General features: G+C 30.0%; 1 protein-coding gene across 1 annotated transcript in view; it reads left to right on the top strand.

Annotated features, from left to right (window-relative positions):
• Positions 1-24,392, top strand: part of LOC107440400 (sine oculis-binding protein homolog) — a 58,702-nt gene extending 34,310 nt beyond the window's left edge. The window contains exons 2-3 of the mRNA XM_016053308.4: positions 3,736-3,934; positions 22,651-24,392. Coding sequence (XP_015908794.1) covers positions 3,736-3,934; positions 22,651-24,221 — 1,770 coding nt within the window. The 3' untranslated portion in view covers positions 24,222-24,392. The remainder of the gene's footprint in view (positions 1-3,735; positions 3,935-22,650) is intronic.
• The last annotated feature ends 3,371 nt before the right edge of the window (positions 24,393-27,763 follow it).

The raw sequence follows: 27,763 nt of genomic DNA on the forward strand, positions 1-27,763 counted from the left end.
GTTTCGGACTCAGACTCAGAATGAAGGCGTTGTATGCAGTGCAGCTTGAACTTTTTTAAAATGCATTAGAGAAAATGATTTTTTGGTGGAGCTCAAGATAAAAAAGCGAACATTCTAGATAACTTTTCATCTTATGATTAAAATTTTCCCGTATTGGGATTCAACCTTAATGGTTCAAGGCCCTAACTTTAAATATGCTTTTTTTTCAGAGAGATTTTGATCCTCAAAAAATGAAGGAATTAATATTAAAGGAAACTTTCGATCACAGTCCTACTTGAACTATTGGGACTATACTTTCCGGACTGCGGATGTCCTTTCCCTATTTTCACGATCAATAAGCAAAAAACCGCCAGAAAAAGGTTAGCATATTCAGAGAATATGCGCTTTTGCGCTTGATTTCGTAACTTAAAATATCATCTGCTCTAATTAATCGTGTCAGGCATTCGAACCATTAAGATTGAGTTCTTCTTCCTCAGAGGCACGACAGCCCCGGAAGGGTCCTGGCCTTCCCCTGAAGTCTTTTCCTGGCGTCTCTCAGTTTGGCAACTGTCCTCCAATTTTAGATTTTTAGAGTATCCGTGTATTTTCAAGACAGTCAATCTACCTAAGAAGAAGTTTGCCTCGATAAAAATACTAAGTATAGTCAATACAATCTCAAACTATTGTATTGATATATTTTGCTTTGGCTAAATTAATACAATATTAGTAATTTGAGGATATAATTGTGTGAGCTCAAGACGAGATTGTAACTTTTGCTTATTGTGCTTTCTGGTTTTATAATTTTTATTACTTTCTTTAAAAATTTAAAATTATTTTTAATAGTTTTTCTTTTATTCTTTGTTAATCTCTTTTCTTTAATTCTTTCTTGTCTCGTTTTTGTGTTATACATATGCATATATATATATATATATATATGGGTAAATCNTAAATTATGAAATTTGGGGAATCGACTTATGCACGGGTAACACGCTTGGACACAGAGATTTTGTTTTTATATATATATATATATGTAATATACTTATATATATATATAATATACTTTCCTTTACTGAAATAGTGAAAACATCTAAAGTAAACAATTTCTAAGTAAAGCTAGCGTTATTCATTCACTATAAGAAATTCATAGACTCATAAATTCACTATAAGACTTATTTTCATTGTAATTTTAGAAAAGTGAAGAATTGATTTATTTGTCTCAATAAATCAAAACTAAATCTACATTTTTAAGAGATACAATTTTAATCGAAACAAATAAAACCAAAAAAGAAAAAAAAATCGTAAATTTTCTACAGTGTTCACATTTTATAACAATATTTTTTTAATGAATTTATTTTTGCTCAATACGCTAATCAAATTAATTGATGAAGAAAAGCGCATATGCCGAATTTATAAATTGAAGTACATAAGAAATACTGAATTTATAAACATGCTGAATTTATAGACAGGATGCCGGTACTTTTTGCTGTAAAATTAATTTTTACCGGAACGCGTTACGGAACAAACAAAAAAAATTGATATACCGTAATTTTTACAGTAATAATTGCCGTGAAATCACTGAACCACTCTAAATAAATCAATATTACTGTAAAAACTAAGGTATAATATTTTTTTGCTATAAAAATGGATTTTACGATAAAATGGATTTTACGGATGAAGCATCCATACTTTATACGTTAATTTGATCAGAATCTTTTACAGTATATATGCATTATCAGTAGCAGGTTACCAGTGCAAACCAGAATTTAGCGTTGTTTTTACTCGTTGGGGAACTAGAATTCATGGCTCTTATAATCACTAACTACCATTGCTGATGTTAAAGATAGTTTAATTTTCACAATAATATAATACAGATAGCATGATTTGATTTCAAACTTTTATCATAATTACATTTTCTTTCCAGAAATTTTACCTTTCGAACATATCTGTTGTACTTTTTGGATCTATCGCGAGTCCGAACTGCAAATAATTAAATTACAAATATTAAAAAAAATTATACTATTAAATTTGTGCTTAGATCGTCTGAATAAAAAATTTCTTATCACGCATAATTAGGCATTAAAATTTTTTTCATAACCGATGTAATTAAAAAAAGGATGGACTATTGTGTAAATTTAAAAACACTTTATTCTCAGTCCAAACAAGTTATTCTTAACCAAAGTTTAATTTAAAGATTAAGTTGTTAAATTGTTTGATTTCTGTCTGTAGTTGGTGAACCAAACGTGATTAGAAAATTTCCCCTTAGAATTGGTTGAGTTAAGGTGAAAGATTCTCGTCTTTTTTTCTTTTTATCTTCATTATTATTCATAGTCTAAAATCCTTTAAGTCTGTTTTTCGAAGGATTTGCCATCATATGAATCAATATTTTTTTTCTCTCGAATTAAAGGCAACTTTCTTGCATTAAATCCCACTGGCGGTTTAGCAGATGAGTAAAATTAGGAGAATGTATCTTACCAATACACGATTTCTCTATCTAATAACATGGAGAAGCCGTGTTTGCTATGCGGGGAAGACTGCAGGTTAAAATACGACTTTTACGTGCAGAACCGTCAGTGGGTTAATTGCTGTAAGTTTGCAATAATTATTCATAACTATTAGGTTAAATTTATCCAATCTTTAGCTAGCGCTCTCTGTGATAATTCCGAAAATGGCGCAGAACGTCAATATGAGAGTAGTCCCAGTTTTGTGAAATGTTTGTGGTCTGGATTTTTAATACTTAAGATACCCTGCATTAGCAAAGACATTTTAAAGAATTTGCACAAATTGAGAATTATTTATTGGTTTTGATAATTTTAATCTAGAATTGCCTGAAATTTAAAACACAGAGAGCAGGGAAGAATTGCGACTCCAGCAAGAACTAACCGTTGGTACACATCTGGGGTTATTAATCCTGTATGATGCCATAAACTAGAATGAATAGGCTACAGTATTTTCCGGCGGCTACGTGAACCCGCTTAAATTATGAAATTTGGGGAATCGACTTATGCACGGGTAACACGCTTGGACACAGAGATTTTGTTTTCAACGTCTTCTGTTTGGAGCCACGATGGCTCAGGGAATAGATCACCCAGGTTCGCATCCCAGTGTTGTCTGATCGATACGCATTCTACTCCCAACTCATCTCGATCACAGTGCAGAGATAAAATATCCTCAGTGGTAGATGGATCATGGGTTAGAGTTCCCTTACCAGTGGGCTAACCGTGTGAGGTTTTCGTGGCTTTCCTAACCATGTAACGTAAATGAGGATTAGTGTTCCCTCTAAACGTCCTCATCGAATGCAAATTTTTCCCAATATTTTATCCTGGAGTTCTCTTGTCTTCTGGATTCGGTTCAAAACTACAAAAATATGAAGTTGAGCATCTGTAATTGTAAATTCAAAGTTGGACCAGCTGTTCAGCGAGGGTTATAAAATTTTATAAAAAAAATAGTTAAAAATATATAAAATTTGCTTTGACCATATACCAGGAAACAGTTTCGCCATAAATGAAGAAAGTTTCGTGAAATTTGAGTATTATTTATTTTTTCAGTGTGGAAAACAAAAATCTTAATATTTTTTTTAAATAAAGGATGAATTCAGAGGTTGACTTAAACCCCAAATTACCACAAAATAAATTATTTTAAATATAATAATAGGTCCACTGAGTCACTAAATACACCGGAAATGGAAGTATGAAAAAAACCTAGAATACTTTTTTGACTTTCATTACAAATTTTTATGCTGAAATCTTCTTTTCTCAGGATTATGCTGAAACTACAATGAACGAATTACTGGGATGGTATGGTCTCGACAAACTGGATGCAAGGAGTCTTAATCTCAAGAATCTCAATCATCACTTCCCAACTTCATCCTCATCTTCTAGTCCCTTGAGGCAAGATGATGACATCATGTCTGAAGACGACATGGGGCGAAGCTCCAGGTCTCCTGTCATAGAATCTGGTATGTTACATTGCGAAATTCTGGATGGTGAAAATCATGAAATCTGTTCTTAATTAGTAAAATTTAACAAAATAATAAATTATTATTATATGATTATTATCATAGAGTTATTTTATTTACTTTCTTTATTTTATAAAAAATTATTATATTATTATTATAGAATTATTTTATTTACTTTTTTTATTTTATAAAAAATTATTATGTTATTATTATAGAGTTATGTTATTTACTTTTTTTATTTTATAAAAAATTATTATATTATTATTATAGATAGTTATTTTATTTACTTTTTTTATTTTTATGTGAGAAAAAAAATCTGTCTATCGTTTTTTCAAGGGGAAAAGCATATAAAATGGGATTTCTTTAGAAATAGTTTGTGTCGCTTTAAACAAACCAGCCCGACTTTTTAACTTTATTTTTTGCAGACTATTTTCTAGATTTTATCAAGCCCTCTTGTTCATTGCATTTCATTTCCTATTTGATTTTATTTATTTATTTTGATACTTGTGTATTATTCCGTTGAACATTTCCCCCAAATCTAAAAATGGTTCAGATTTAAATATTATCTAATTTTTAGCAATAAGTTATGTTCGCATTTTGTCAATTTTTATAATAAATTACTATATTAAAATTAATTTAAGAGATACCAAAATGACTCTGGCGTGATGTTAGCGAAAATAGTTGAGAAAATAATACCAAAGTATTTTTTTTTTCTTTTCTTTTTCTTTTCTTTTTTCTTTTCTTAGCTGCCGAATTACTACCTAAATATTTATATTATTTTTGTTATCAAAGTGTATACTTATGTTTTAATAATTTTTTTACGAAATTGATGTTACTTTTGCTTACTCAGTATCATTTAAAATTATGAATTTCATTCCTTCTGAATAAAAATTACAATCGAATACTTTTTATGAATAATGATTTTTTAAAAATAAAATAGCATTTTTATGACATGAGTTAAAAAGTTAAAAGTTAGTAAATACTACAATTTTGAATAAAATATGTATGATTTACAAAAAAATTAATTTTAATGCCATTACAAAATTGCAATTTTCTCATACAATTTTTTTAATTAAATTATATCCTTCAAAACTAAATGTTCTTACTCTATTTTTATTGAAATTGTAATAATAATCTAACTCTAATTACAAGATAAGAATTTCTACCATGAAAAATTACAATCGATTGAGCTATGAAAGCATCTTTTTACATTCACTGACTTTACGAACCAGATAAACAATAACGACATCGTAAATGATTAATAAGCGCTTAAAGATTTTCTTATGTATTTTAAATTCAGCACATTATTTGAATCTTAAGAATTTCTGAAATCAGGACAAAGATTATGTTTGTTTCTTTCTCCTTAAAAAAGAAATAATCTAGAAATTCTTTGGAAATTCATAGTTTGTCTTAAAAATTTCTTTACCATAAGTTACATAAGTTTTTCATATTACTACATATGACTGTTTCATAGAAATCTACCGTAAAATATATTTCTTTTTATAAACAAAATATTTTTTGAGAAAAGTAAAAAACCAAAATTTAGACAAAAATATAAATATTTCAAAAGGCCTTGAAGAAAAATAAGGTCAAACCAAACTAATTCTGAGGTTTAATTTCCAAGTTCTCTTAGAGCAGTGTTTCCCAACGTGGGGTCCACGCCCCACTAGGGGGCAATTTGATTGTTAAGGGNGATTATTCTGGTACATTGAAAGCACTCAAATTTTTTAGTTGAAAAGAACAGTTCTGGTAGGTTGTAAGAGAAAAATATTATTTTAAATTCTTCAAATAAGTATTTAATTAATAAAAGATGGGTTTTGGTGAAAAAATATCTAATGTTTTTGTAAATAGTTTCCTGATTTTTTTATACATTCCAAAACTTGGTTTTCACATACTTATTAAAATGACATTTAATATATTTTTTTCGCAAAGATCTTCATAGTTATATTTTTATTTTTGAGCAAACAATTTTTAATAATAACACCTAAGAAGGACTTTGATTTTAGAATTCAAATTCTATGCTTGACTACAGAATATACGAGATTTTTTTTAATGTAATTAAAGTCTTTATTTAAATAAGTCTTCAATTAATTAAATAATTCTTTTATTACGGTCTTTAATTAATTGAATAAGTCTTTAATTAAATAAATAAGGCGGTTCCTGTTGAAAATATTTTTTACTGTTTCGTAAAAAGCTTCCTGATGTTTCTCAACATTTTAAAAGTGGTTTTTCACAAACTTACTAAAAAGTCAATTTATATAATTTTTTTCAAAGAATTCTTTCATTGTTTTCTTAAGTAATATTAAATGATAACAAAGAGAAACTTCGTTTTTAGAATTTAAAATTCAGCGTAAGTAGAAAAAAATAAGCTTAAATGAGCATCTGCATTAGTAGTGATAAATGATCTATATCAGTCAGTTTTTTAAGCCTATTTATTGCAGAAGTGTTTAAAAATCCCACTGAGTATTTCTTTTTCTTTCCAATTTATAATTTACTTAGATCCTAAACTTTGAATTTACCAAGTGCTATTTCCCCACTCAGACAGTCTGACGGCGAAGGAATCTAATCGCTTATCTAGTATTGTGGGTATTATATATTGGTGGTCAACAAGCATAACTATGTTCAAACTTAACTTAGCCAGGAAAGTCATACATCAGTCATACGACCTTTAGAGTTATAGAGCAGAAATCCTTCTCAAAAATGAAATAAATAAGAAATCCTTCTCAAAGTTAAATTATAATGAAAAAAAACCTTCTCAAAAATGAAGTAAATAAGAAAAGTAAAAATGAAGTGATGAAAAAATCTTTCTCTAAGTAAAGATAAAGTTAATGGAGAAATTCTTCTCATAAATAAAGTAAATGAGAAATCCTTCTCAAAAACGAAGTCAATAAGAAATTTTTCTCAAATTAAAAAGGAAGTCAACAAGAAATCCTTTTCAAAGTAAAGATGAAGTAATGAAGAAATTCTTCTCAAAAACGAAGCAAATAAGGATTCTTCTCAAAGTAAAAGTGAAGTAAATAAGAAATCTTCTTCTCAAAATAAAAATGAAGTAAAAAAGAAATTCTTATCAAATTAAAAAAAAAAGTAATGAAGAAGTCCTTTTCAACAAACATTAACGATTAACAGCTAAACGAGGAAAAATTGAAAACATTATCAAAATCTGACTAATCATAATTGAGGAAAGCGGGTGTACGAAGCTCCGAAAGTTTATTGATTGCAGGATAAAATAGAGAGAAGTTGGAAGAGGATTGAGTTGGAAGATGATCTGCCGTCCTTAATTTTCAATTGCAAGATTTCGATAGTATTTTTTTTTCCTCGTTTAAATGTTCCCTAATTTGTATATATTTTTTGAAATCTTCATTGTGAAAAGAATTCTAAAAGTATATTTTAAGGGTCATCTTTGTGGAACACCATGCTCACAATAAAAATAAATTTAAAAAAGTATCACTATGAATAGTTTCAAAAATCAATGTCTTCTTTTTCAGCAAAATTTAAAATATTGTTATTCTAATTGTTTGTAACCTAGTAGGTAGGCTAAGTAAGTAAAATGCATTTTTTGCTACTGAACGTTCTTAGTAAGTAGTTTTTACATCGGAAATCTCTTGAATCAATAACCCTTTCTTCACCAACAAATGCTCAATTCATCCAATCTATTCTCTAATCCACAAACACTATTTTCAGAACTGAAAGAAGAAGAAAAAAGAACTCTAAACAACCTGTTGATTCACGCGGCGAAAAAGGTAAAGCGAACGGAAAATAAGGGGGGGGGGCTTAATTGAAGCGCGAGCAACCAACTCAGCAGTCACAAAGGGGAGGATCCCACAGAATAAAATAAAAAAATTGACTATGATTTGGAGAAGAATCCCGCGCCAATTCAAGCAAGAAGAAATAAGAATCACATTGGAAGAGGATAGAACAAATTAAAAGAACAAAAAATAACATATAATGGTGGCTCTTCTTCTGATGGGAAAAGATGAACACTTCATCCTTGAAGGCCAAAACTGACAGCGGGTAGCCTGCATTGTCATCATCTTTTCTCTAACCATGGCCCATGATTAAAGGTAATGTTGCGATTCTTCTTCTTCGAAATTATTGAACATCCCCCCACCCCTCCATCCCCCAGAGATCGAAGGCTGCGTAACAACGGGAGGTGCTAATGCCGACTTTTCGAAAAGCAGGCTGTAATTATGGAAGAGTTTTTATGTTCTTTTACTTTTTATAGTTGTTACTTTATCTCACTTCTTACAGCTCAACTCCTCCCATTTTTATGTCAGTGGGGGGACAACTCTTATGTGCGAGATTTTAGTTATTATTTGGCTATTGGTTTCTGAATATTAGATGAAGTTTGTTGCAAGTCTCTTCATTTAAATTTCGTAAGAAATAGCTCGATTTAGACAATAAATACAGCTTCTGCTTAAACCCTTTGCGGACTAATTTCATTTCATCGCATAGCATGCTCCCGTGGACAATACCTCAAAGAGCATTTGCGTTTAAATTAAGTGGGGGGAAATAGTATACAATTTAAATGTAAGTACAGCGTTTCAAAAGCGATTCGTCACATTGGTACTTTGAACCGTAATATGGTGTAAATATACATTTCGTGCAATCTTCGTAAGGTGTTAAATTGAACCATGTTTCCGTTGAAATTGTATAAGTGCCGTATAACCAAGAAGTATGAAGTAAATGATAATATGAATACAGTAAAATATGAATAATATGAAAAAATGAATACATAAGAAACCGTTTCAACGGAGATTCATTACGTCTGTACTTTGAAGCATACATTGTAAATTTGCTTAGTAAGATAATAAATTGTAAAAGGTTTCCATTGAAGTTGCATATGTTTTTTGTTTTATAACCGTTGTTGAACAGCAGACGACGATGATTTTAAGATTTTACGACTACTAGTGTTCAACTCCGTAGCCTTGTAATTTTGAACCCAATCCAGAAGACAAAGGAGTTCCTGGATCAAGTATTGAGAGAAATTGCTTTTTGATAGAACAAAACCGCATTTGCGTTACATGGAGAGTTTCGTGGTATTAACGAAAACCTTCCACGGTTAGTCTGACGGTAAGGGGATTCTAACCCATGATCCATCTACCAGAGAGGATATTTTACGTCATCACTGTGGTCGGGCAATTCTTATAGACCAGCCATCAGTGGGATTCGAACCAGGTTCACCTCATTGGAAGGCGAACGCTCTATCCTTTGAGCAACCACTGCTCTTGCATATGAATTGTGTTATTCATAGTATATTAAGTTTAAATAGCGCGATGTTATGGTTCAGTTTTACGCCATATTATACTTTAACAAGCTTCAAAAACTTCTAACTGTGTATATTATAATTTTGCTATTATTATTGTATTGTACTATTACTGTTTTTGAATTTTAAACCGTAACTTTAAAAGTAAAAGTTGGAAAGCTAAGAACTTGAATGGAGTTAAGTTTGAAGAAGATTATTCGATTGCATTTAATCAATTCCGAAAATGTAATGGGCTAGAATAAAGGTGAAAAAAACTAATTTAGTCCAATGAATGGTAGTACGTACTATACTAAACTGGAAGAATTTGAAAAATGGAAGTTTAAAACTGGTGTAATTTCAAACAAAATAAGTAATACTATTATTACCGGTAAAGTCATTCCTATCATTTTCATCATTTTTATTTTGAAATTTTCATCAAATTCTTACGTCGCTTTCCGAAATCAGTACTTAGTAATGTGCGTGAAACTTCAAAGTTGAGTAAAACTTTTTTTTTTTTGTTAGAATATCTATCGTTAAATGAAAATTTTTTATTAGTTAAATGTTAATTTATCATCCTCATCCTGGCTCTACAGCTCTTGTAGAGCCTTGACCTTCTTTAAGATTTTAAACTATTATTTTCTATTGGTTGATTTTGTCTTGCAGTTATAATAATTTTGAGTAATTTCAAGTTCTCGTCAATTTTTTCCTTGATCCCCATTTGATCTTGAATCTCCAGGTTTTTGTGTAATAATTTTTGATATTTCTTTCTGAATTCATAATTATTTAATTAAAAGGTGATAAATTTAACAAAGAAATTTAGGCATTAATGTTTGGTGTCAGAAAATTAAACTAGCCTTTTTAAATTGCTTGTCCTAAAACAATTATTTTCTATTTGGATAATTCCTAAACCTATTTTGCTTTACAAAATTAATTACAATTAAAACTACAAATGTAATTAAAATTACAAATAAATTACAATTAAAATTAATTTGATGTTTCGATTTTCTTAATCGAACTTTTCACAGTAATCATGAATTATTTCGAAATTTTCAACCGGTTTTTATCTTAATATTCGTTCATATTATAATGCTAACTTGTTGCTCGTATTAGATTCGTGAAACGAAGATGACATCGTTTCATAATTTTTTATTAGAGAGTTTAATTCTCGCCTTAAGTTTTAAATTGAGTGAAAAAAAATAAAAGGCAGGAACAACCAGGTGTAAAAATCAATTCATTATTAATTTTTTTAGTGTATCAATTAAAGATTTCTACAGCTCTTGTTTTAAAACCACTAAGAAAATAAGTTGGCCAATAATTCTTTTAATATTCATTTAATTATACATTATTTTTAACAATTAATCATATTTCAAGCAAAATATGAAATTTCCTGCAGTCTTGTGTTTCATGATTTTTATCCTCCAATTTGCACTACACATTAAGTTTCAGAATAACGCAAAGAAAAAGCACACGAACATAGTAAGAAAAATAACACGTTTCATTGAAAAAACGATTCGCTAAGTAGCAATTTTTTTTTAAAAAAATTTCTGATTGGTGGTCAGATAAAATTATAAATATTTTTGGATAACATATTATGTTACTGCAATAGATAATAATTATGCATAAAGTTCATTTGAAGAAATTTTTTTTACATAAAAGAAGGTGATGCATTATTTCAATATTCGAACATTGCTAAGATAACAAAAAATGATGAGTTGGAATTTAAAGTCATTATTATTATAACTATTTTTTCGCTCTTTTTTTACTGTGCCGGTAAAATTTAGCGAAAGTATTTCATTTTCTATCGACACCTTTCATTATTTAATAGAAATTTTTCAAAGAATCCAATCTTTTTGAAAATTCGAATCTATTCTTCAACTGATTCGATTTCGAATGAAATAAAAGATAACCACAACTTTCACCCTGCCTTCTTTGTAAGCCAGCTGTCATCTTCATCAACAATTCCTTTTTTACTTTTGCAATTTGGTATATCGTTACCCCCTCCCTTCTGCCACTGGTCCATGTTTCATTCGAATATGTCAAATCATCGAACTACTACTGTTAGGGGATTTTTATTCTTTTCTTTATAAGCCCCTCCCCTTATATTTCCTTCCACTTATCGAATATTTCTTCAAATGTGATTCGCTTTGTTTAGACCTCAGCGCTTTTCGGCTGAATCCCAGACGGGTCCCATTCAGCATCTGTCGGCCTTACTTTACCTTCATCTTATTCTTTTCTTTTTCCATTTCCTTCTTTTATTTGATTTACACCATGTAATAACTTTCCATTCCGTTTTTTTTTTTTTTAATCGCATCCGTCGCCAAAAGATAGAAATGACAATGAGTTAAGGGAACAACTGCAAAATGGCGCTGATGAGAATGGTTCATTTCGAATTCTGTATTGAAAGTCAATGTACGGCTGTTGCCAAACAAGAGCGAATAATTATTCTTTGCTGAGATGAAAATTACAGTTTTATTGTCTGAGAAAAATTTAACAATCAGTGTTTGACGTTAACTAAATTAAACACAATAAAGACATGCCCTTTTATCTAAAGAAAAATATATTAAGGAAAAAATATTAAATTTTTTTTTATTATTATTATTTTGCTATTTCAATACTAAAAACATTAATAAAATGAATAAATATTAAAAATAATGACAACCTAATAAAATTTTCAATCCAAATTCTCAATTTTTTTTATTTTGTAATGAAAAATGTATGTTTTCAAATAGAGACATAAGAATTTTTTAGAAACTAATCTTAACGCCAGGGAATAAATAATTTGCTTTTTTTTTAAAGTTTATTTAAGCGAAACAAAATATTTTACTGAACAAAATTGTCTTACACTGAAAAATTAAAATTATTTTACTTTTTCACGCATATTTTCCGAAAATATTTACTGAAAAAAAAACTACTAGTAGGTGTTTTATATACAATATATTAAATATAAGAGTGGGGTTAATGTATTTGGTCTTTTATAAGAAAAAGGAACAAATTAATCAAATCACTTATTATCACTAGTAAGTATACATATAAAATATATTATAAACATAAAATATAATCTGAGTACAAAGTCAGGGTATTGTATTCGGTTTTTTAATAAAAAGAAATAAATTATTAATCAAATTATTATCACTATGTAGGACTTTTGTATACAATATATTAAATATAATAGGGGTAATAATCTATAAATAATAATGTATACGGTTAATGTATTTGGCCTTTTAATAAAAAAGGAACAAATTATTATCACTAATAGATATTTACGTACATTATATTAAATTTAAGAGCATGGAATCATTGTATTTAGTCTTTCAATGTAAAAAAGGAGTAAATGAAATTTAAAATTTTTTTTTTGACTATATAGGTTTTTTAACTGTGAGAAAGTTGAGTAAAATAAAATTGAACAACTTTATTTAAATATGTTAATACCAATATTTCGTCGAAATGTTTTTAAATTTAGATATTTTTAAATCTAAAATTAGGACTTTTCATTACATTTTTCGATGACAGTACCCCTTAAACTCATAGATTAATTTTCGATGCGAGTGTTAGCAGGCATCCAGTTTTAGTGATTATTTAAAAGCAAATCTACGTGAGAGGTTTGGTTAACAAGACTGATAGATAAAATTACCTGTTCCAAATCAAGTTAGTAAATTACAGTAATATTTTAATTTTTACTGGTCTTGATTTATTTCCTTTGCCGAACTGCTTTCTTAAAATAATTTACAAAACTCGTAGTACTAATTTTTACGATTGTTTCTTTAGTTTTATAAAATTGCAGCAAACATACTATAAAATCCACAATTCCACATGAATTTGATGTTATGTTTTATAAGCATTTTTTTTATATTTTACAATTTTGATTATTTTACATCGTTGTAAATTTTTTTGGATATTGAATTTACTCAAAAAATTTTGTTTTAAGGCGATGTGGGCACAATTTAATTTATTTAAAGTGAATCAAAAGTGTGTTCTTTGAAAAAGCGTTTTTTGTTTATGGTGATACAGTTGCGATATTTTAATCTTTCGTAAAAAGCTCATTTTTGTAATCTATGAATTTGTAGTTTAAAAGAAGACTTAGTACTATGTAGCTTCTAGGGTCATGAAGCTAAGTTGTGCGCTTTTGGCTATTTATTTCCGCGTCTATAATTTTTTATGTGCCTTTATCTTTTAACTAAGCCAATATTCAAACTGAATCAATTTATGTAATCATTCTAAGTCAATCATATCAATCAATCGTATGTAATCATTCTAAATCAATCAATAATCAAGTTTTCTTGGCCGACTTTGACTTGGGAATAGCACTGCGGGGTAGGCAATAGCTAACGTGATCAACTACACTTTAAGAAAAAAGGTATGGTCAAAACTACTAGAATATGGTAAAGTTTACAGTGTTTCTGACTGTATAGGAATACCAAAAAGCTCGGCAATTTTTAACGAAGCGCTTTGAGTTTGGTAAAATTAACAATAAAATATGGTTTTATAATATGTGAAGAAATTTAATAAATGTGATAAAGTAATTTTTTCATGATACTTTAGAGCACAGTATAAAGACTATCTATTGGGTTAAATTTAAGTTTTGTATTTTTAACTAACTGGTAATAAGATCTATAATTTTGAAAACTAGAATTTTCAGTAAGCAATGTGAACAAAAAATTTACCATATGAATGGCTTAAATACCTTATATTTTGGTTTTATTAACCAGTATTATGTTTGTTTGCTATTCTAACAAGAAATGTTCTTACCATATAGTGCGGTAATTTTACCAGAATTTTTTCTCCGTGTAGGGTACAGATACATTATAATTCGCTTGAAGCTGTTACTGTTTTAAAACAATTTTTTCTTAAATTTATGAAAGACTTTCATAATTCCATTGTTAGTTAGTGGTGAGCCGCACCAGAATTTAAATATTGTAGTTTATCGCTAGAAAATACTGATAGTTTAAGATATATCACGGTATTTTTTTTTTAAATTTTATTAATTTACATTATTTTTATATTGATCTACATTTTTGTTTTCGAATCGAAATTTGGATTCATTTAATCAATTTCATTTGAATATTGGTGTCTTCTAACACCACGTTTAGCTCTTCCCATAAGTGATATAAGGAATTAAGGTCTTAAAATTGACTTTCCCACTGTAAAACATCAATATTGTTTCGTACAAACCATTCCTTCACAAGCTTTGAAGATTTAATTTGGGTAATTAAGCACGTATTGAAACACCGACATCAATAACCCTGTAGCATTTGGCTTGCATACGCTTAAAGATTGTTTAGTAAAATATACCGACACAGATCAATCCATGAAGTCATTAATTTGCAGAATGGGTCCTTGACCTAAAAGACACTCCAAATCATAACATAGCCTTGTTCGTCAGTAGGAATAATTTTATATTTCATTTCTTCCTGTCGAACATACTTTTTTCAATCACTCTCGGGTAAATTGATTTTTTATTTATCAATAAAATATAACTCTTAAGGGGAGTCGGTAGAGCAATAATGCTAAAACTAACCTTTTTCGATGTACCTTTTATAGGGAACTACTTATGGTTTCGCTTTGAAATTCTTTTTGGGAATATTTGAGATTATATCAGTTGTATGCTGTGATAATGTTTTAGCGTTAACATGAATACTTTTTGAGTTATAAAAGATTTTTGATGAAACTTTTTAAAAAATTAAAAATTTTCAGTGCATACTATTTTAAAAGAATTTGCGACTGACAAGGGAAACTAGGGAAGTGTGACTCGCCTATTTTGAAATAAACTAGTGGGATGTATGCCTTATGAGGAATGATTTTAGGGGGCAACATTCGTTTCGGCCCATAGAAGGTCCTGTGAGAGATAAAAAACAATTCAGTATGTAGAAAAATCGGTATTTTATTACTTCAATACAGACTATTAGTTACTGTAATTGTCTCATAACCCGATTAATTTGTAATTAATTTGATAATTAATTAATTTGCTAATTAATAAAATATCCAGAAAATTAATTAATTATTAATTAATTGTTGATTAATTATTAATTAATAGTTGAGTAATTATTAATCAATTGTTAATTAATTAATTGATTTGCAATCACATACTCCAATCAATTTGGAAATTTTTTTAAAAAGGAAATTAAAAANATGGTTATTTTACCATATTTAATCAAAACAGTCAAATATCCCTAAATAAAATGGCAATCAACCTATTAAGTTTGAGAAAAACTGTTTATTAACTGACTTCACTTAATACGGTTAAACAACCAGAATTTTATCGCTCCAACTAGAACCACCTAATGAAGCTACTTAGTTCTTTGCAACTGCGTACACATCATAACCGAGCAGGCTTGTCTGTCAATCTAATGTCCAACAGAACTTGAGTTCGAGTCCTAGTGTGAACACCACTATATTTCCTTAATTCCCTTCAACACACATGAAGAATTTCTAGTGTCCGGCACTCTACAATGCCCATTACCTTGCGAAAAGCCGATTTCCTATGTCTAGTTAGATAATTATTATTTTTTTTATTACGTTTTTGAAAAATGCTAGCTGAAAATGGTTAAGAAACAGTATAGTTTTGTATATTCATGGTTTTATAACCATATTTTTTGTGAATGGTTTCAAATCCATAAAGGAAAAAAAATGTTCTTTACTGTAAACTTTACGGTTAATCTGATGGACAGACAGCTGCCAGTTATTTTTCCATAATTTTAGAATGAAAATTTTAACAGTGTAGCATCAGAGAAGAGGTACATCGAAAAAGGTCAGTTTTAGATCCTTATTGGCATATCCCCTATCGACTCCTCCTAACAATTCTCCAATGTCTATTTCAAGTGGTCAGAGGTTAACTGTAATGTGTTTTCTTTAATTTTTTTTTTACTAATTAATGGTTTCGCTATGGATATCCATCCATGCAATCCGACATCATATTACACATAACAGTTACCCTGATAGTTCTGTGTCTGGGACCTCCACATTTCTTGATAAAACCCTGACTGCTTCTAATATTTACAATACTATTTTTGCATTACTCCAGTGCAATTTGAGCTGCAGTTTTCTTGACGTCCTACGTTCATTTGATTTTAATTTTGCTGCTTACTTTTTCCGTTGGCTTACCATTTTTAGGCTTACGTTTTAAACCACAGAGATATCAAAGCTGGCATCACTTCACTTACCTGACTGGTAATACATCTATGATGAGTTAGTTGCAAATAACAACCAATAGGAACACATTTCTATTGGGATTTGAATATGAATCGTCCAATAGGAATGGTGCAAACGACAATTAATTCATTTGTTCTACTGAGAGATACAGTTTAGCCTCTGGATTGGACATTTCTATAGTTAGTAACCAAGTCATTTACAGTTGACTTTCCAAATGATAATAAAAACGAAATTTCATTAAAGATATCCGATAATCGTATTACTCTTGCCATAACTAAAAACATACGTATCTACCCATATGAAGATTGTGAAAATGCCTACTAAACTTTTATTATGGAATTATTAGCTTTTCAAATTATATTTATTGAAAACTATTTTAATTAAATTGAAATCATAATCTGACCAGAGACTTTTTAACACGAAAAAGTTGTGGATTTCAGTTAGTGTTTATGTTTATAAACGTTATGCATGTAATTATAAATAAATAATGTGATATTATTTAGATTTAGTTATAATAATAAATGAAAGGAAAATTATTTATTTTTCACTCACTTAAATCATCGAAAACCAAAACAGTTAGAAAAAATATGCTGGCCGAAGACTTTTATAGGTCATTGTGAGTAATTTTAGGACCTAAAAAGATACCTAGCATGGCTCGAAAAATCTCCTAGCATGTGTGTCTAAGTGAAACTTTTACTTCGCAAAACATGTTAATAAAAAGACATTTTTAGAGGGAAAGAAATACAGAAGATAACCAAGTTTTCATTTTAATTTAATAAAAACAATTAACAAGACAATATTTTATTTTTAATTTGTTTAGGTTAGTTAACTATTCATTTACAGAGACTAATTACTATATAAATTTTCAAAAGAACTATAACGAAAGAGCAAAATGAAAATGGAAAATTAAGTACCAAAGAATTTTAAACCAAATTTAACAGTTGCTATTATTAATTAAGTTAAATGTATTATTTTTTTTAAATATATGAACATGACTAGGGGATAAAAAAAAAAGAATAAGCCAAATTTTTTTCCAATTCTTATTTATCTAAGTAAATTCAGTTAAATTTTGATCGGATCTAATATAATCGATAGTACCCCACCTCTTTTGCACCGTTTATCCACTACCCATCTTTTATTTTATAACCATTGTTAAACATCTGACACAATTCTGGGTTTACTACTACTAATGATAAACTCCGTAGCTTTGTAATTTTGAACTCAATGCAGAAGACAGAGGAACTCCTGAATCAAATATTGGGATAAATTTGTCTGCGTGGAGGACTTTTTGATGAACGAACCCGCATTAGCGTTACATGGAGAGGAAAACCACGTAAACCTTCCACGGTTAGTCTGACGGCAAATTGCACTCTAATCCATGATCCGTCTACCTCTGAGAATATATTAATTCAGCACTGCAATCAGTGCAAGCCGGGTGTGGAATTCGAATCGACCAGTCATCACTGGGATTCGAACCCGATTCACTTCATTGGAAGGAGCACGGTCTATCCCCTGAGCCACCACGGCTCCCATCTATAACCGTTGTTGAACAGCCTTGTAATTTGTTTTGTAATTTCCTTAGTTTTGTAATTTCCTAGTTTTGTAATTTCCTTAGCCTTGTAATTTTGAACCAATCCAGAAGACAAGGAAACTCCTGGATCAGTACCCCCAGAGGTATTGATTTGTTAAGGGAACATTGAGGACTTTGTGACTCGACAGATTTAACGTGCATCAGTCACCATTTACTACACGGAGAATCTTCGGCCGACAGGTCAACCACTCGACCTCTTGGACATGGGTCCAGTGCCCTACCAACCAAGCTATCCCGGCCTCCATCTGGCATATTGGCAATTTCCTACAAATTTGAGGGGGCACTTTATCGGGGAATTAGTGATAACTTAATCGCGATAATCATTGGTGAGTACTGACCATGCCCAGTCGGGCAAGTAAAAAACTCATCAGAATTCTTACATAGCCCGGACATGTTGAGCTCTGATAATATAATTTTTGAGTCCTGATATCAAGACTTCATGTGAATAAATTTCAGGGAAAGACTACCATTTAAATTTTTAATAATCAACATCGTTGCTTAGCCAAGATAAGCTGCTTGTCCATTGCTTTTTGTGGGTAATGCACCTCAAGTTTTGTCTGGAAATCATCAAAATGAATCTCAGCTGATGCCGAAGAACATATTAATTCCCCTACTATCATTATTGTTCTACTACAATGATCCAAAAGGAACAGGAGGGGGGGGGGTTGGAGAGCAAATCGCACCTTACGGGAGCACAATACCATCCTTGATGGACAGCATCTTGCTTTGGAAGCAAGCTAAGCATCTATCTCAGCAAACAAGGCTCATTAGAAGATAGGCGTCGAATCAGTAGAAACGCGGATTGAAAGATGAAAGAGCTTCTGGCAGACCCCCCCCTTCCCATTTACCTTAGAACATTATAGAAGGGGGTGAGTGAAAAGGAAGATGGGAGGTAGAGAGGCGAGATGCTTTGGAGCAAATTAATTCCACGCCCCGTCGCTCATCTTAAGTTCAAACAGCTGTTATTACATATTTGGGGTTACTCCTACTGGTTCCGTCTGTTCGTTTCTTAAGATGGTTGCGAGGGGTCGTGCATTAAATGAAGTGTTAATATTTTTACGAATGGTAACGTCTAGATTTATTACACTTACAGAACCTTCGTGAAATTAGGACATCAGATTAAAAGTACCGGAACTGTTTCGCAATTAAAGTAATTGTTTTTGTTTTATGCCGAGAAGTATATATACCAAACCAAAGATTTAACATGGGAAAGATGTATGGCACTGAACTATTTCATTTATTGTTTTTTCTGAAGTTAGGACATCAAATTAAAAATATCAAAGTTGTAGTTACTTTTATTTTATTCTTAGATGTTAAAATACTAAACCACTGATTTAACATGGGAACGATGTATGTTTCTATACCATAGCTTTTTTATAATAGTATTTTCTTTATACAGCTATATAGTGAATATAGGACATCAGATTAAAAGTACCGGAACTATTTCCCAGTTAAAGTAATTGTTTTTGTTTTATGCCGAGAACTATAAATACCAAACCAAAGATTTAACATGGGAACGATGTATGGCACTGAACCATTTCTTTTATTGTGTCTTTTGAAGTTAGGACATCAGATTAAAAATATCAATGTTGTAGTTACTTTTATTTTCTACTGAGATGTTTAAATACTAAACCACTGATTTAACATGGGAAAGATGTATGCTACTGTACCATTATAGAGCTTTTTTATAATAGTATTTCTTTTATACAGCTATATAGTGAATATAGGACATCAGATTAAAAGTACCGGAACTATATAGGTGTATAGTATAACTGCTTTTTTCGATGCTGAGAAGTTCAAAGACTAAACTAAATATTCAACATGGGAATTATGTATGATATTGTACCATTTCATTTATTGGTTCTCGCCCTATGAAGTTTGGACATCAGATTAAAAGTATCGGAGCTGTATTTACTTTTGTTTTATGTTGAGAAGTTAAATTCAAATCACTGATTTAACAAGAAAAGATTAATGGTTCTGCACCATTTTAATATTCAATGTAAAACCATTCATATGTTTGTAAATTTATAGGTTTAGAGAAAGCTTCGTCATTTTTTGATGACATTTTTTTTATATGCCAAAGAAGAGGGCTCGGTATATTTTGGTAGTCAAATCTATTTATGAAAAAAAAAACAATGATTATTAATGCATTGTAATACATTTCTAAGTTATCGCTAAGTTATTTTTCAAAAATTTTTTTTTTTTATAAATTAAATAGTAAAAATGTATATATTCCTCACGCTATTCCAATCAATACGCGTATTGAATTCGAAAATTTCTCTGCAAATTTGATATAATCGAATCACTACATTAATATTTATCACAAAAATTAAGAAAGAGCCTCAATGCTTCTAAGCATACAAGCATTTAATAGAAGTCGCGCTATTATTCCAACTTAGTAAATATTTTATTCCTCATTGGTTGAGTTAACACAAAATGTCATCATAAAACATTTTTATCGTAAAAATTAGAAATGCATCCCATTCGTTTGTATGTTCGTGAAATCACTTATGACACTCAGTTTCAGAGCATTTGAGTTTTGGTACATATAACGAATATTCCTTCGAATTTAACTAAATTTTTTTCCCAATGAAACAAACTATGTTAACATGTAATAAATTCTTGGAAGCTCCGACTCCTGCACTCGCAAAACTTTCGTTTTATAAGGACCATCATTTAAAATTTGTATACATAATTATACATACTGTATACTCGTAAAATTAAAAATAAATAGTGAGGGAAAATTATTTCTTTCATTTAATTATCTTTAAGTAAGCGAATTTTGTAATTTGCGTGTCAGAGATATAGAGAAAAAAGGCATAATTTGGAAATAATACTGATGTTTAAAAATCTGCGATGCTAAAAATGAATAAATAAATAAAAAAACACTTTTTGGAACAAACGCCCTTTGATCCACTAATTTGACTTTATGACCCTTAAAAAAAGGGGGGGAGGGAGGGAGCCGCAATCTGTAAAATGTAATCCTTAATTTAGGCAGGAAAACGGTCGAAATATCGAGTCTTTTAATTTCCAATTTTTCGCGCATCACTTTATCTCTAGAATTGTTTGAGATCCAAAGATAGTATGAAAATAATTATTTATTGTAATACTAGTCATAAAAATTTTGAATTATAGGATAGATAAACTTATACATTATTTTTTATTATGCGATTTTAAATAACAAAATCATTCAAACAGTTCTCGAAAATTGAAACTTTAAAAAAACGACTTTTTCGAAACAAGATGAAAAAATTGATACTAACATATTACTGGGACCGTATTTCCCATATTGTGGCTACCCCCAATGAATCAGAAATCCGAATCCGTTGAAAAAAATATATGCTTATTTTGAGAAAGTTTCAGTTTCTGAAACTTAAAATATCGTTATTATTATGTTAATGAGAAGAAAAAAAGTTTTTAGATAATGAAGAGTCATTATCGAGGTAGGATTCAAAGCATCATAACCAATTTGATTGTAGTGTGAAATTGAAAGGCGTTGATAATCCTCGTTACAATGTAACTACTACCGAACAAATAAACTGGTTCAATTAATTTTAATTCCATTGGTTATTTACATAATTTTTGACAAGGATTCTAAAATCGATTGATTAAAAAATACTAAAATAATGGAGTGTTCCACCTTGTATAACTTTAGATCTAATGATCGGATCTTCACGTTCCAGAACTCCATAAATCGACGCATTCTGGGAAATATGGTCCCAATAGTTTTGTCAGGAGAGCTCTTTAAAGTTTGGACCTCTTAATGTGTTAATTCTACTTTCTGCGTATTTCTCTTATGTCTCGAGAACTGTTTAGATGAATTTTAAACATTTTGCATACAATTATAAGATTCGTTTATACAAAGATAATTCTCTGCAAAAAAAAAAATATTGTCTGCACTTTTTAATTAGCATATTTGATGCCACCCGTTCGAAACATCAAGGTCCTAAAACGTCAGGATCTTATCATTAGATTAAAAATAATTCAATTTGGCCCTTTTTTTTCGGACTGTATGTTGTATTTTGACTTACCACTTCTGCAAAGTCTGCAGCATATTAATTTGTAATAGTTTACAACCGGTATTAAATGGTCACTCTAGATTTCAATTCCGTAACCTAATAGTTTTTTATTATCCGGTTAAAGCAATAGAGCAAATATAAATATGCCTTCTTAAAGCTTTTAAGGGCTTTTTTAAAAATAAATCCTTTATTTAAGATATATTGAGGATAAATTCTATATTTTTTAAATAAAGAAAATATTTTAATAGGTGGAATAAAAAATTCTAAAAGTTCAAGAAATGATACTTTAGTGTCCCATAGTCAATTTATAATCCGTTAAGACAAAAGATAATTATCGGAAAAGAATGCTGGATTTTGGTCAAGAATGGGTGTCTTTGTTAGAAAGCACTATGAACAAGTGCAATCTACGACTGCTCCTGTTCATAGTGCTATCAATGGATTGCTTTTTCCAGTAACAACTGTGCGAAGTTATTTAAAAAATAAGATCAATTTTAAAAATGTTTCTGTAGAGAAGACAAAAATTATGACAACAGACTATAATCAAGATCTGATTTGCACTACAGTAATTTAATGTGAAAGTTACGTTAATGTGATGGCTTTATTGTTTGATAAATATGCAATTTATTTGAATTAAGTTAACTTAAAGAGCTTAGAAAAAGAATTGAAAAATGTTTGCGAAAATGCTAAAATGTTTTATTATTATTTTCTTTCTTTACAGAATCTTTGATATCAAATCCAAGCAACGAAGCTATCATATGCGCCTGGTGCCAAAAAACAGGATTGAAATTGTTTACACTAAAAACTTCATCTGGCAAAACAAAAGTCTTTTGCAGCGAGCCTTGCTTCAACCAGTGTCGAAGAGCAGCTTTTAAAAAGAATCGTGTTTGCAACTGGTGCAGGCATGTGCGACATACAGTGAATTACGTAGACTTTAAAGATGGTGATGAACAACTTCAATTTTGCAGTGATAAGTGTTTGAATCAATACAAAATGCAAATTTTCTGCCGGGAAACTCAAGCTTATTTGCAAATGAATCCACATTTGCAGGAAGAAACGAGCAAGAACATTGGAAATGCCAACTCTAAACTAATTACTCCAGATCTCTGGTTGAGAGATTGTCAAGAGCCGATAAATGGCGGACAAAATTTGTCTCATAGTGATGATGATTCAGTGTCCCCCAATGTGAGAACTTTCCCCCAAAATCCAGTCAGAAAAGAAATAGATCTGGAGGATCTATCAATGAAACACAAATCTGAAAAAATAACATTCCCTCCTCTTCAAAGGGATTATTCCCAAAGTGGGCATAAGAGCCCTGATAATTCTACTTTAGTGAAAGACAAACGCTCACTTGAAATGTGCAATGCTCTATCTTCTTATCTGAGGGAAGAGAGAGACAAAAATTCTGTGGAACGTAGAAGAAAACATTTTGAGAATGACAGAGAACATTTCCGTAAAAAACAACGTCTAGCAAATTTGCGCCACAAAACAAATCCCCACCAAGAAGCCCCTCCAGCTCATTTAGCTTCATCTGTACATCCTTCAATTACGTTTCCTGGACAAAATAGACTTTATCCACCACCTGTGTCACCATATATATCACAAAACTCATCACCCATAAATCCACCTGCTGCTCATTCAAAATCAATACCATCCCATCCAGGAATAGCTGGATCGCTTTTACCACCTGGGTTGCCTCCACCACCGCCATTGTTGAACAATGATTTTATTCATTCTCAATTTAATCCACAATTTTTTCAGCCACCCTTTGGTTCTTTGTCACACCCACAACATTTGGAAGCATTTCTTCGAATGCAATCAACAATGAACAGAAGGACAGATCCTCTGGGATCGCATATATACCCGGATCCTGTGTTACCGAACTTGAAGCCTTCAATGCCACATTTCAATGCAGGATCCTCTGCGCCACCAAACACAGTCATGTTACCTTATCCAATATTCCTGCCACTTCCAGTTCCTATTCCGATACCTATACCTCTATCTTCTTTCTTAAAGAAAGAAAAACAAACAAATGCAAGTGGAATTGAAAGTGGTAAAGCTAAGAATCTTTCGATAAATGGTGAAAGTTCAGATGACAAACAACCAGATACAAAAACAGAAGATAACATGATATCAGTTCTAAAAAAATTAAAAAACTCTAAGCAAAATGTAAATGATACGAGTACGAAAAAAGAAAAGTCTGTACCATCTCCTGATACTTCATCATACGCAGTGACAAATAACGACAGTCAGACAAATCGCCTGATCTTAACTCGAAATAAAAACAGATAAAATAAGGCTCAAATTTAATAGACGGTATGAACAGTAGAGTTCCTGTAGCACAAGTACTTATCACTCATACTATTGTACAGAGAATGTACTATTAGTAGAGTAAAAACTAATTTATATGTAAATTAAACTTTTTTTTCTAGTTTGGGAGAAATAAAATACGTGCATCATGTTTTCAATTCATTAATTCCATGAACACAAAACACTAAAATTGTACTGAAAATAACTATTGTGTTCGCAAATAATACATAAGTTTACAAAAAGAAAAACAGAACAAAAGATTTTGAAATTTAGACTAAGATTAATAAAACTACAAGTACATTTGAAGCGGTCAATGTTAAAACGGGGTAATGTTACAAATCCGCTATTTCAAAAAACAAAAAAAAAAATCCAAAACCGTGTCAATTGTGGAAAGATTGTTTCAATTGCTTCCCAATTGTTGTATCCTCTTCATTAGGCAGTCTAGAAAATTACTTGGCATTTGATATCAAGTTTCTACACAGTTTTTTTTGGTTTTTCTCGAAAACGTAATTTTGTAACATATCCCCTTTTAACATTGACCGCTTCATTTATATAGCAAATTTAAAGATAACTTATAACGAATAATTAGAGATAATTTTTCTTGAATTATGTTTAGAATATTATGCATACTTGAGTTGATAACAAAATAAATATCTTTGCATAATTAATTCAAGAGTAAATTATAAATACTTTTATTTTACTCATTAAGTATTATTCAATAGCAAGAAATTGCTAAAAGATTATTTTTTTTAGATAAAGAAATCATTTGAGAATTATAATTTTATTTGAGACAAATGTCACTATTGAAATGGATTACTTATAATTGCGGGGAAACTCCCCAGCGAAATATTTAAAATATAAATATGAATTTTAATATAAACACTAAACAGATTTTACTAATTCTGTAGGATATAAGGAAGATAAAAAAAGTAATTAAAAAAAATTAATGGAATAAATTCATTTACAGTCGAAACCATTCATCAAAGGATCATAATTTTCAGAAATTAATGTACAGTGAGCAAAAAAAAAAAAAATTACCCTGTATAAGTTTTACGCAGAGTAAAATTAGCATAAGAGGTTCAAACATTGGATCGCTCTCCTGATCAAACTATATTGGAACCATATTTCCGAGATTGTGGCTACTCCTTTATTTTGAGGGTCAGAAATCCGAATCAGTTAAAAAAATAATACGTTTATTCAGAGAAAGTGCGATTTTGTGTCGGATTTCGTAATTTAAAATATCGTCAGCACTAAATAATTAGCATATTGAGTCCTAGAACGCGAAGATCCGATCATTAGGGGGATTAAAAATTATTGAGGGTAGCCCGTTTTTTTTTTTTTTTTNTTTTTTTTTTTTTTTTTTTTTTTTTTTTTTTTTTTTTTTTTGCGCACTGTACATTAACTTTTTGTTTCAGAGATAAAAAAAATCAGATTTAGATGGGAAATAATCGTTCTACTGACCTAACTATTGGGCCCATATCGATCGCCAAAAATTGTGGCTACCCCATATATTTTGGGGTTTAGAAATCTGAATCCGTCGACAAAAAAGACGTTTTTGTGTCTGATTTCTAACTTAAAATATCGTCTTTATCAATAATTAACATAGTATTTGAAGTCATCTTATCGAATCCTTAAGAATGTAAAAATCCTATCATTAGATCAAAGGTTATTCAGGGTAAACCTTTTTTTTCATTTACAGAACGGTACTTGCTTCTAGATTAGCGACAAACTATGCACAAGCGGAATACCTTGCGACCCACTGGGTAAATTTTGATAACCCAGAAATCAATTGAAATTATGATGACCGCTAGGCATTTTTGCAAATGAAAAGAAGTGGTTGCTTTTGATTTGGTGAAACAGCCGTCGGTTGTACTTTTCGAGGTGAACCACGCAAATGAAAAGCAATATCCATCATTCCTAAATCAAAATAATCCATTTTTAACTTGATGATGCAAGGTTATTAAAAAAGCTTCGACTTTTTCATTCAGTTTATCCACTTAGCCATCGCCTGCTGCCATTTTCCATGCCTAAATTATAAACATCTAACGCGTTTGTATTATGAAATGTTGCAAAATGAAATGAAATTCTATTGTTACGCAACATGTGCGTAAATAAAACAAAAGCCAAACATATTGCATCAGAGATCTGGTGACGATGTCTCATTAATTAACCTTGGGATACTAGCCAGTTACGCTGAGTGACTATTATTAAACGAAAATAGTAAATTTAATATAGTCTTTATTTTTCTGTTATTTACTAACAGTTATTACTGAAATCCTATGTTTTTGATATTATATTGATATATGCAATCTAAAACAGAAGTTATGTGGCCTACCAGTAAAAATTTCGGTGGGAAAAAAATGTTGTCGACTACTGGATATAGATTGTAAGTTAATCGGTTGGAAAATAGTTTATTAAGCCCATTGTTAGCAGAATCAGGAGTTGTCAAGTTTCACTGGATTTCTATTAGCTATTTTAAAATTTAAATATAGAATAAAATAAACTTATTTTGTAGGTAGAAACTGAAACAGTAAAAGAGTTGTTCCAATATAGCCCTACCGTCTAATTTTTTTTAAATTCCTAAATACAGAACTTAGTAATATTTTGGTAATTTTTTTTAAAAAAATAAAGCAATTAACTATCAGAATGCACTAAGTGTAACACAACACACATGGAGAATTGTAATCAGTGACTTTTTAAAATTAAGTATCAACAGATTCAATTTTTAAAACAATTTGTTTACCTTATTCAGGGTGCGTAGCCAAATCTTTGAATCAAAAATAAGCACTTTTTAAAAACTTTTCAAGCACTATTATCACTAAGTTACAAAAGTTAAATTAAAAATAATGTAACTCTAGTGAAAAATATCAGAAAGTCTTTTTTTGAAATGATAATAATATTTGTTTTCTTGGAAAGGTGTGTCGTTTATGAAAGAGCAAAATCATTGATCTGTCTGGGTTTTTTTAAGAGGTACCTATCTTGTGAAAATTTAGACATAATTAGTGCAAATAAAAAATTATATTTAAAAAATCAACACAAAAATATGGTAAAGGAAGAAAATATTTTCAAAAATTGTCACTACAAATAAATATCATTTATGACTTATTTCTATATATTTTTCCCTATATATTNTAGTATTGTTTTTCCACACAAGTACGCCAGCTGAAAAAAGCACCTTTAAAAGCTTTTAAAAACGAAATACCCCAAAAAGCACCTTTAAGCACTTTTTACAAACGCTACGCACCCTGTTATTATGTATTATTGCTCTGTTTTTTGTATGCAAGCATTATAATTCAATAGAACATAGTGAAGTAAAGCCTAAAAGTTACTATACCTTACATATATGATATGAAGTTAAATTTGTAAAACATCAAAATTTTTTAAATTTGATTTAAAAAAAGTGGAAAATGTTAAATTTACAGGTAATGATTTAATAACTATTTTAGAATATATTCAAAAGGGGATGCATCAATGAAAAAAATATTAGCATTATTTTCCTTATTTCTGTACTGCATCACGAAAAA

This window comes from Parasteatoda tepidariorum, chromosome 4 (assembly GCF_043381705.1).
Source record: "Parasteatoda tepidariorum isolate YZ-2023 chromosome 4, CAS_Ptep_4.0, whole genome shotgun sequence".
NCBI lineage: Eukaryota > Metazoa > Arthropoda > Arachnida > Araneae > Theridiidae > Parasteatoda > Parasteatoda tepidariorum.